The following is a 12,525-nucleotide window of genomic DNA, read 5'->3' on the forward strand; positions in this document are numbered from 1 at the left end:
CTCTGTATTAATCTTTAATATGATGAACAGGTATTATCTTTCTGAACAAAAATTTTCTGTTAATGTGAAATTGTCCTCAAATTCCATCCTAAGCACATGAATTTTTAAACTACAGATCCTATGGTGGTGAAAGCATTCACAGCAGCTATGAAAGTAGATATACCTAGCTTTGCCTGAAAATCATAGGACAAATGGCTTTGGGTTAGAAGAGACCTTAAAATTCATCCAGTTTTACTCCCCCAGCTACGGGCAGGGTTGCCACCCAGATCAGGCTGCTCAGCACCCCATCTAACCTGGCCTTGAACACTTCTAGGGATGGGGCATTCATAGTTTCTTCAGGCAGCCAGTGCCTGTGCCTCACCACCCTCTGAATAAAAACTTTCCTCTGAACAGCTAATCTAAATTTCATCTCTTTTTGTTTAAAACCATTCTCCTTTGTCCTATCACTAACAGACCATATAAAAAGTCACTATCCACCTTGTTTATAAGCTCCTTTTAAGTACTGGAAGGTCACAATGAGGTCTCCCCAGAGCTTTCTGATCAAGCTCAGCTCCCTCAGCCTTTCTTCAAAGGAGTTGTTCTCCAGACCTCTGATAATCTTCGTTGCTCTCCTCAAGAAATGCTCCAACAGCTCCATGTCTTTCTTGTGCTTCATGTCTTCTGAGCTAGACAAACACTGTGCTTTATTAAAATGTGGCTGATTTCAGAGCTCTAACTTCAGTACAACATGCCAACTGCCTAATATTAACACCAAGTGACACATGGAAAAATTCAAAACAAATCTGCTAGAGTAGATGAAAATAAATCTGGATACGTGACAGTCTTTCAAGCACTGAAATAGAAGAGATAAGTAGTAAAAATAATAATAATAACTACTATCACAAATTTTGAACGTTATGGCTATGTAATCTATGACTGGAAAAAAAATTGCATGAAAATTTCTCAATATCATCTTCACTATAAAAACAGAATTCCACCTTTGCTTTAAAAACAAAATGTTATTAATTGTCATCAGCTATCTGAATTTGTTAAGAGGGAGATTCTGTAACATCAAGTGATACTTTTGCCTTACTGGTTTCTAAGATGTTAAAAAAAAGGTCTGGCATTTTCTAACTTGGATTGTCTGTGCAGCTGGTTATCTATTAAAGGATATGTTGAAAACACGTGTGACAACCACGTTGAACTTAAAATGAAATAATTAGCATCCATTTGACTTTCAGATATCCTGTAATGTCTAGAGAGTGTTCTGATATGTTTAAAATATGTACATGCACTTGCTCTTGGGGAAAAGTAAAGTTAGAATTATCATACAGTGAGCTGACCTACCCACTTACAATTAGAGTGAGCAATTAAATTTGTATTTGTTTGCATACATCAGATCTGTCACACGCAATTGTATATATTCTCCTGCAGTGTCATCTCCTAGTGTTCAATGTTGTTTTTTCTCTCTTTCTCTCTACCTATGAGCAAATTTGAAGAGTAATAAACATACTAGATTGAGGAAGAAAAAATACTGTATCAACTTTCCAAAAAACAGAGTGAAGAAGAGTGAGTATAACAATGCATAGCTATTCTGTGAGGAAATTCTAAGGATTAAAAAATATCTAAACTGATGAGTATTAAGAAGTCATGAATCTAACAGTATGATAGAAATAATTAGAAAAGAGAATAATATCAAGAAAATCCATTGCCTGAACTGTGAAGAACTTACAAAGACAGGTAATAGGTATAATAAATTTACACAGATAAAAATATCTATTTTATGTTGTGTGTTGTCTTTGTTATGCACATAACTACACATATATATATACACATATATAAAATTGCATGTGTACATGTGTATGTAAAATTAATAATCTTCAGAGGAAGTACCACTGCTGCTGAAGATTAGGAACCTTTTTGTATATTCACTGTAATGATAATTTACCAAATAAAACATGTAAAATAGCTAGCAAGTTTTAGCTGGATGACAGAATATATTAAGAATCAGTTAAGGTGAAAGATAATTCCTCAGCTTCACAGTTATTTGAACCCTGGTATACTTGTGTACATGGATTACTGCTGTACAGTACTGAGTTTGCTACTAATTGAAACAAAAGAAGACCTGTGTAATAAATGAAGTACTGAGTCATGTGTGTGGCTAAAAGAGGGATGCTCACTGAAAAACAGTGGACTACAAGAATCCTGTGAAGCAGCTATGGCTTCCAAAAACTTGGCAGTCCTTCATTTTTGATTGCTAGATGTCTGTCTGCTGTTTAAACCCGTTTGTTTCTTGATTGCTGTTCCCCTATGAATGGCCCGAGTCAGTAGATAAGTTACAAAAGCAATGGTGTATGGATGTACTGACATAATGTCAGAACTAGTGTGTCAAAGCAAATATTGATTTTGTTGCTCACAATATTATACGGTGCAGATCAGTTCAGTGTATATTAATCTAATCACACTTTTCTCCAGGAGCAAGTTTTATGGCCATATGAAATCAGCTACAGGGCACAATTAAGATTGCTTGGGTGCTCTAATGGCTTCTCAATACCTTAATATGTTTGGATATATTTTTTTTTAATTTAGCATTGACTCTAAACTGTCTGGGTTATAATTCTCCATATAATTGCAGAATTCCTGTAATGAAGTTTATTGTAAATTACTAATATATGCTATTAACCTTCACTTCAATTTTAAATAACTGGTGTCCAGAAACGACTCTGAGAATGGGGGCCAAGTGCTAGCTGATGTAAAGCCTCAACCTCCAGCTGAGTTAACAGAGCTGTGCTGACACCAACCATATTTTGTTTAGCCAGCTTTAAACGTTGACTAAGTTATGCTTTGTGTGCATTATGAGAATGAATAAATAGCATTACCACTTTTCTAGCATTCATTCTCAATCTTGAATTCACCTGTTTTGAAGCTATTATTTAATTGACAGTATGTTGAAATCAATGAATAATTCAGAGATGTCCAAAACACTGTGAATTACTACAGCAAAGTAATACACTTATACAAAAAGGCAGAATCTCCCTACATATAGTTAGTCTAATCAAGAGACATTTTAAACCACTAAAAGCTTAGTCACTAAGCAAATAAACTCCCCAAAACTTCTAAAGGTGTGTGCATGTGTTCTTGTGTGCATGTATAATAAACAAGTATTACACTATTAAACTAGTTAGAATCCAACTGAGAATGTATATTTACATATCAGCATTAACAAGAGGAAACAATGATGCTTTAGTTTAACTTCATTTACTTATGACAGTTAGTTAAAGAAATCTGATTTAAAAGACATTTTCATTTGGTATTGTGAGTAGAGCTAGCCAAATCAAATATTTATAATGACTGAAATGACAGAAAAATTGCAGTTGATCAAGATTTTGGATAGGCATTGTTTTTTGCTAACAGTATGGCTGACTACCACATCCATTCATTAAGTTTAGAAAAATTAGCCCCTGATTCTTCTGTTTAAGTTTGCATTCAGCAATGATACCATATGAATGTATTCAGTTACTACTGGGTGCACAGTTTTCATCATTCAATGGATGCACCAAAACAATGATGAAGAGCAGTTTCTCATTCCAGAAAACTTATAGATTACAAGTCCACATTTTGCTTTCATACAACTAAATCACATTACAAAACACTTTTCATATTTTTGGTTACATGAAATTTCAAATAATGAAGTCCTACAAAGTGTAAGAAGTTTAATATATATATTTTTAAACATTTTTATTCTGAAATAAATAAACATAAAAAAATTGTAATTTTTATAGAGAAAATAATGACATACTCTTGGAAAAAAAAAATTATAGACATTAAGACAAAGTAGAAAGTAATGGCTTTCCTCTACACTTACATACTCTTCGTTGTAACTATCTCTTGACAGTGATTAACTTTAGTCATGATTTAAAGAAAAAAGTGGTAATCTACTTTCTAGGAAGCAATGTCATTGTAAATTGTCATCATTAACTCAAACCACAGCTAGAAACCTACCTTTCTATAAACCGTACAGCTTCTGTTGTCAATCTTTGAGTAAGATTCTCATAGGATAATGGCTGCTGGATTATCTGATGGTCCCTCATTAAAAAGCAGTTCAGGTGTCGGAAATGATAAAAGAAAAAAATCAAAACCGCAAGTGAAATACAGGTTATTAATAGACAGAAACCAAGTGCTTCGAAAGGTACTTTGAAGAAGCTAACATAATGTACTACTGCCAATGAAACCGCAGTGACTCCAAGGATTTGGATTAGGATGACAAGGTACATCTGAACCCCTTTTAAAAACACGCTGCCTTGGCCAGGCTTGCAGTCTCTAAGGTTGGTCACAGTAAGCCCATAAAAGTAATCAAATCCATGACTGAGGGGGTGGTGACAGAAGTCATTATTGCTTTCACAGTTCATCCCAAGATGCCACTTTCCTAAAAAGAGAGGAGAACAGGGAGTATTTTTGTAGTTAAATAATCAAACTTACATTGAGAGCTATTCCAAATATGAAACTGTCACTACCTGACTGATACTGCCCCTTTCCCTGCCCCAGCATTTATTGTGTGGATCCCTATTTTCTATATAACTTTCTTTACACATTCATCAAATAATTTGTTTCATATCTGTTCCTCTTTTTAGCTGGAAATAGTTTGGTACCGCTCTTGATGGAGACCATTAAATTCTGAGTGGGCTAGCAGGTCACTGAAGAGCAACAGAGCTCTAACACATATTCAGCTTTGAAAATGAAGCCTTTGTGCATGTGTAGTTAAGTAATAGAATAAAAAAAAAAAAAATCTGGTTTGTAGTGGCTGCTGCTTTCTGAGGAAGAAAGAATGCAGTTATGAAATACCTTATCTGGCAAATCACTCACATTTCACTAAAAGAAAAAAGACAGTAACAGGAAATAAAAACAATAATGAAATTACTAAAGCATTTATTAATTAAATAATTATCAAGTCTCTGAAATTGCATTATCACTCAGTATATATATATATTTATATTTGTATATTTTACATGGATATATAAAAAGTAACTTGTAACTAGCAAATTGTCACAAAATATTACATCTCATACTAGTTTGTTTGAGTAGGAAGTTACTCTAATTCTGCAGTAATGTTGGACACAGACACAAAGAAATAGTGGAAATAGTGAATTTGATTTGCATTATAGTGATATAATCTATGCTTGTGCTGATTAAAGTAGGTAATTAGATAATTCATTCTATGACTCAAGGATAACCCGTTATCATATTCTTATGCGTTGCTTAGCACAATGGATCCAACTGTTTGGTAGCTTTTATTTAAATTCTAATGCAAAATTAAGAAAACTTAATTAAGCCTCTAACCATACATTATCATTACAGCAATGCTTTTTGATATCAGCAACAAAATGCTGAATTTTTCACAAAACTTTCAGTATCACCTTTAATAAAATAAATGACGATTTATATTGCTGGGACAAACCTAGCTCAAAGAAATTTGAAATATTTTGTTGTAAGCATTTATAGGTACACTTAGTGGAAAATACATAAGAGGAATAAAGCGTATGTAGAAATGTCCCCTTTCCCTAACCATCCCAGAAAAACTATTACATATCTTCAAGAAAGAATCCTGATTGCAGGCAGAGCATCTCCCAGCTTTGGCAGTAATGATTGAGGGGACTGCAGTACGAAAGAGCACGAAGTTGAGGATCAGTTCTGATATTTTGAAACAATATATAGCAAGTGGGTTTAGCATCATTACTTCTCCTTCATAAACAGCTAAACTAAGGTATGAAATCGGAATTACATTTGTTGAAGTTCACGCATCAGCAGAAGTGGAGGAAAATACCATAGTAATCTTTAGTCTAATTGAATATTCCAGATCTCCTATATATCTAGATAGTCTTTGATTAGAAATATCTTCTGTGTACTAGAGAAGCAGTTAGAAATGCATTTTCAGGCATGCGTAACATGACAGAGAAATGGAAGCCTTCTATAGCTTTCTCTCATCACATCAAGATTTTCACTGCTTTTTATCAAGACAGGCTCCTTAAGCTAAGCAGATGTACTGATGCACTGCTTTTCACGGACAGGATGGCTGTAGTGTCTCCTTTCACTTGGCCCAGCAAACATTGTGACCAAAATCAGAAAAGCTTTACTGAATTTTCAGACAATAGAAATGGTACTATAAAGGATTATTGAAGACTACAAGTCTAAGTTTCATTGCCAGTGACCAAAGGCACAGATTTTTGAAAAGAAATGTTTCAATTTTTTCCCTTTGAGGAATAATTTTAAAACCCAAAATGTAGCAAATACAGCATCAAACTATCCTCATAAAGTTGGAAAACTGAAATAATGTACAGGCTTATAATAATGAATATAAAAAAAATCTTAAAGTTTTAAATTTTCAATTTCCTGCTTTTATTTGTTAAACTGAAAGCACCTATAAACAGATAAAAAATAAGATAGAAACTCAAATAAATCAAATATATTTTCAAGGTAATTTATTAAGATAAATAAATACAATTGTTTAAACCGGAGCAATAAAACTAGACATTGAAAGCCGGAACAGAAAAATCTTGCAAAAAACAAAAACAAAAAAACATTAAGGACAGTGTAAAATTTACCAACAGTTTTCTAGAAAGCTCAACAAATTCTTCTACAACCAAGATGAACTTGGGCTTCAGAAAATATTTATTTGAAGCAACTGAAACCATACATAGCAGAGAGCAAGCTAGCTAGGCAAAGAAACCACACAGGTTCTAATTATACCAGCAACTGTGACTGAAGGAAAACATTGACATTTTTAAATGGCTGATAAATATAAAATATATTTATAATAAAAATAATAATAAAAGGTAAGATACAAAATGCAGACCAAGAAGCAAGTAAAAATATTTTATGTGCTCAAAAAAAATGTATTTATATGTATTATATGTATTTATATGTATTACATAGCAATAATGATAATATGAAGTATTTGTGCATATGTTATCAATACTGTAATATTTTCATAGACTCATGGAATCATAGAATTACAAGGTTGGAAAGGACCTACAAGAGCATCTAGTCCAACCGTCCTGCTATCACCATTACTACCCACTAAGCTACTAAACCACATCTCATAGCATCTCATCCAGACTCCTCTTGAACACTGCCAGGGACGGTGACTCGACTACCTCCCTGGGCAGGCCATTCCAGTGCCTGACCACTCTCTGAGAGAAGTTTTTCCTTATGTCTAATCTAAATTACCCCTGGCACAATTCGTGGCCATTTCCTCGGGTCTTATTTTTTACCCGGGAGAAGAGGCCAAATCCCTCCTCATCACAAAGTCCCTTCAGAAAGCTGTAGAGTGCCATGAGGTCTCTCCCTGAGCCTCCTCTTCTCCAGAAACAGTTATAAACTGTTCTGTTAAAAACTGCTCCATTAATTCCACTGCACAGACTCAGCCAGTCTTTTATTTCTAACTAATGTGATGATGTGTACAGATATTGCAACATATCATTCTGGACTAAAGGTACAAATTCCTCTTTATAAATTAGTACTTTTAACTCTGGAGATATTCTACATAAGTGTATATTAAACTTCTTTCAGTGCTACACAATTCACTGAATAATAGTCATAAGAGAAAGCTGACTTTTAGTAAAGTGTACTTGAGTAGAGCTGTAGGAAAAACAGTGTCAACGTACTTATAGCTATATACTTAAAACAATACTAATCTACCTGAAGTAGATTTTTTAGATTATGGGTAGTTATTTCCCACAAAATATCAACATTTCTTGCTACTTTCTTCATATTAGAGTGAAATATTAGAGACTCAATGTATCTAAACTTTTTGAGAAAAACTTGGTTTTATTTCAGATCTTCTATATTAGTCTCCACCTGCCAGACCTGTTGGATGTCAACTTCTTTGTGCCACAAGGGAAAAGAAATGAGGTAAAAAAGTGTATACATAAAAAAGATTTACAGCTAAAATATATTCAAGGATGTATCAAGAAAGAGGAAGCACATATTCAGAGCATGAAAAAATACAAAGAGATAGGAAAATGCATTTAGGGAGGGAAAAAATATCCTTAGAGAGTAAAGGGGAGAGAAACTTTGTGAAAAAAAAGCGTTGGTATAGGTCTGAGGAACAGAAAAGCTTCAAACTAACCTTATGCCAATCCATCACAGGAGCAGAATTTGGCAATTAATTGTTTGGGAATTGCTGAGTTAGACTGAACCAAGCAAAGATTCCCTGACCTAGAACAGCGTAATGCGATAAGAATATCAGCAGAGACAGAAAATAGACTAGTTGGGAATCAGAGTCTGTCTGTCTAGTCTTCAAATCTACATAATTTTTCTTTCTGTCATTTACATATGCTTATCCTTAATTTTAACACTCTACTTGACTTTTTTTGGAAGCCTTCATTATACACTAAGGGTATGGTAATATTACATCTTATAGTTTCATAGCTATCATTCAGGCTGCTTGGAAGAATTTTTCATTAAGCTTCATGGAGATAACTTCTGGAGATCTAAGTGGCAAGCTGTCATGCTGCAGTGAAAATAGTTAAAAAAAAAAAAAGAACATTAACTAGGTCAACTCCAAAAAAATAAAAAAATAAAAAAGCTCTGCATTACACTGCAGATTTTTAAACAACAAATAATCCCCAAATTACAAGCTTCTGTTACATTTTAAAATAACATTGGATGCATCCATCTTCCAAATGAATGTAGTAACATTCCTGCGTGTTGTTCTCCAAACAACTATTTCCTTGAAATTCCAGTGAAGAAAAGTGCAGTGTGTAGGATTAGTACTATTTCATAAAAATAAGCTAAACTGTAATCAGTGTGGGAAAAAGTCAGTAGCAAAACTAAGAAAAAATAAAACATTTCACATTATTTAAAAGTGAACTTTTGTGATATTAATTACTATTCTGTTTAATGTGAATTTAATGGGATTCCTTTTACCCATCAATAGGTATTTATTCATCACTGGATATTACGCTTCATTTAGTTGCTTGAACTTTCTGTGTAATGCAAGGGAAACATCATTTTTTCACTAAATATCTACCATATCTTGAGATTTCCTATAAATGACTAAGAAGAAAATACAGACAGCCCAAGTACAACTATCTATTTTATGAATATCCAAAAACTGGTGAAATGACACGAAACACACCTCTGTGATGACCTGTACTCTGGAATCCTTCATCATCTCTACATATACTGAAATATACTTTAGTTATACTAAAAATTTTTCAAGACTAATTGATTTTCAGTTTATTCAGCATGTTAATTTCATATCTTGCAAATGAAACTGCAATTACACACAGGAATTAGGCATACTTACACGATCGGTATTTCACAAATGCATGGGAATGTGCTCAGCTTTGTGTTGGAAAAAAAAATCATTATTATGTTGTGGAGACCTTTAATACAGTCCATTAATATGCTACATAGAAAACTAAAGTTTTTTTTATTCAAAAGAATGAAAAAAATGCTATGTATTTATGCAATCTTACCTATCAGAGCTGTTGCATAACCTCTTTGCTTCAGGAGTTTGGAAAACGTTATTTCTTCAGAAGGAAGTCCCCCAGAAGAAGCAGAAAATAAGAAGACACCAACTCGTGAAAAAGCAGCCATTCCTAAATACAGTGAGAACGAATGAGACTTAGATAACATAGTGAAACAGTTTTCATTCATTATTTCTGAACTCACATTTTTTCTTGAAGGTGTATCGTATAAATGACATATTACCAGCAATCACTATGAAACACAAGTGGCAGATTCTGTCATCCGTTGTCATCTGTTCAGCTGAGTTTTTCCTGTATTTTTACCAGAAAATGGTAAGTGGAGAAAATGAAAATTCTGTCACTGAAAATGTGGGGTCAGCCATCATACATCTGCAAGCCCTTCTGTAAGTATTCTAAGATATAACATAACTTGAAGAATTTGAGCTTGCATGATTTATTTTTCTTGGACATGGGGAAAGAATGTTGTTGAGGACACTTCCCAAGTTCTTCTCCCAAAACTTCTACTTTCCTCATACATGGGTTTCTTCATGACTTTAAGGTAATTTTAAAGAAGGCAATGGATGCAGGGCAGTTTTTCATCTAGGTACATAAATATCATGAAGTCAAAAAAGAGCAAGAGAGCCTGACTTTAGAAACAGTGTCTAGGGCACTCAGCTTTGGTGGGAGAAGATCAATGCTCCAATAGTATAAACACACAGGACTGACTTCCAGGCTGAGTGATCAGAGCAACATCAGGCATCAGCTAGTAATACAACATCTAAATAAGGCACAGTAATTTCATGCACTGAGAGTCTGAAAACACTAACTTGAGCTTCTAAGCTACTCTCAGGATGATGAACTAGAGAGTTCAGATACATTAAAATTAGATCACTAGGATTCCAGATGAGAGTTTGCTCAGAGTACAGACAGACAGAACACATGATATCTATGCAAATCTGTGCAGATGTATCTTCAGGAAGTTTGAATTATGCAACTTGGATGATTGCAGTGCCACATTTACATGACTGATCTAGACAACCAGAATCTTCCCTCAGGTATCCATTGTGGTTAGAAGAGAGAAAGACTTGTTAGACCAGTTTATTAAAGAGATCTCTCTGCCTTTCAGATGCTAACTTCAGCTCTTCACCTTGCACAGCAACATCAGTTTTACTGATCGATGGTTTATTCAGTTGTAGTTGTCTGTACATATCCATATTTCATTTCAAGGTGTACTTTGATTTCTCTTAACTAAAATCCATATAATCCCTTTAAGTTATGAGAAACAAATTATAAAACTATGATTTTTTTCATCAGAAACTTTCTCTGAGTTTGTGTCTAATCAAATATTAAATTTTGAAATATTTTTCTGCATCTCTAGATTTTTATTTTATTTTTTTTTCTCCTCAAAACTGTGATTCTAGCTTTTTCTGCAATAATTTTGTAGTAATTCTTTACTGATATTTTGGAGTAGTCTATATTTAGCATTTTCATAATTTAGTTAAGACAAAGTTCTATTTTTGCATGCACATGGAAATTATTAAGTGTAACTGAGAAAAGGCCATTTAAATACAAAAATCAGTTCAAACGCTAATTTTTCTGAAGAACAAGGACTATAATGGAAACTTACCTGTGGCTTTACCTACAGTAAATATTAATAGCAATATAACTGTGATAGGTATATAAAATTTTCCTTTGCAGCTGAATGCAATGGAAATTTAGCAAGTTATATTAGCTGGCACTTTTGCAGAAGCTTGTTACATGATTTGAATGAACATGAATGTATCAAGTAGGCTCCAGAGTCTTGCTTTGCTTTCATTCCCAGAAGCAAGGACAGGATGTTTTATCACTAATGAACAAGTGATCTGATTAATGTATAATGACTCCTGCTCAAAATTATGTTGAGAGAATGTTAAAATTGCATGCCTAAGCACAGAGGGGATCAGTCTCAGCACACTAAAATAAACAGGCTCTACACTACCTCAGTTTGGGTTTGGATTTGAAATAAGAAAAGTTATATGCATCCATAGGATACTTAACAGTCTATGGCAAGATACGAAACAAAACTACTTAGAAAGAAGGGAGAATTTGGGGGGTTTTTCGTTTTCAGGGCTGCTGGAATATCTTAGCAAAAAAAAAAATTCATCTAAATCAAAAGGCTTCACAGAAATAGAATTATTCCAGCAGGAGAATCTGGTTTCTTCTTTTGTGTCTTGTTTGGTGCATCTCTGAGATTTACAACACTCTGGTTGCCAGCAAAACCCTAGCAGAAGCCTGGATACAACTGAAGAGGCAAACAGCTCACAGTTTTTGGACAGTGGACGAAGTCAATGGAATTTGGCTGCTCCTGCCATTGAACAACCATAGTTCAATCAGTGTTTTTAAAAATATTTATCTCAATAAAAAGATTTATTTTGTGTGAATTCTTTGGCAGTGAGAAAATTTACCACGTACAGAAGATTTCAAATGTTGCCGAACTCTCCTGAGCTCGATTAGCCAATGAATCATAGAATCATAGAATTACTCAGGTTGGAAAGGACCTCAAAGATCATCAAATCCAACTGCAGCCTAACCATAGTACCCTAACTCTAACAACCCTCTGCTAAATCATATCTCTGAGCACCACATCCAAATGGCTTTTAAACACATCCAGGCATGGTGACTCAACCACCTCCCTGGGGAGCCTATTCCAGTGCTTAACCATCCCTTCTGTAACGAAGTGTTTCCTAATGGTGAAATAGATGAATAGGTGTTTCCAACCTAAACTTGCCTTGGTGCAACTTGAGGCCATTTCCCCTCGTAATGTCACCTGCCACCAGTGAGAAGAGACCTACTCTGCTCTCACTGTAAGCACCTTTCAGGTACTGGAAGAGAGTAATAAGGTCTCCCCTCAGCCTCCTCTTCCCCAGACTAAACAGCCCCAGCTCCCTCAGCCTCTCCTCATAGGGCTGATTTTCCAAGCCCTTCACTAGCCTCGTTGTCCTTCTCTGGACCTGCTCCAGTACCTCCATGTCCTTCTTGTACTGGGGTGCCCAAAACTGAACACAGTACTCAAGGTGAGGCCCCATCAATGCCAAGT

General features: G+C 34.6%; 1 protein-coding gene across 33 annotated transcripts in view; it reads right to left on the reverse strand.

Moving 5' to 3' along the window:
* STS (steroid sulfatase) overlaps positions 1 to 12,525 on the reverse strand; it is a 114,919-nt gene that overhangs the window by 77,154 nt on the left and 25,240 nt on the right. For 32 of the 33 annotated variants that reach the window (XR_006931236.1, XM_040703438.2, XM_046899665.1 and 29 more), the window contains 2 exons: positions 9,459 to 9,581; positions 3,982 to 4,405 (listed from right to left, as the gene is read on the reverse strand). Coding sequence is in view for 32 of the 33 variants with exons in the window: in XM_040703438.2 (XP_040559372.1) it covers positions 3,982 to 4,405; positions 9,459 to 9,581 (547 nt within the window). In the remaining variant the exon portion in view is untranslated. Of the gene's footprint in view, positions 1 to 3,981; positions 4,406 to 9,458; positions 9,582 to 9,693; positions 9,789 to 12,525 lie in introns of those variants that run through there. The other variant, XM_025146624.2, reaches the window with a different exon arrangement.

The sequence above is a fragment of the Gallus gallus genome, chromosome 1, assembly GCF_016699485.2.
Source record: "Gallus gallus isolate bGalGal1 chromosome 1, bGalGal1.mat.broiler.GRCg7b, whole genome shotgun sequence".
NCBI classification, from domain to species: domain Eukaryota; kingdom Metazoa; phylum Chordata; class Aves; order Galliformes; family Phasianidae; genus Gallus; species Gallus gallus.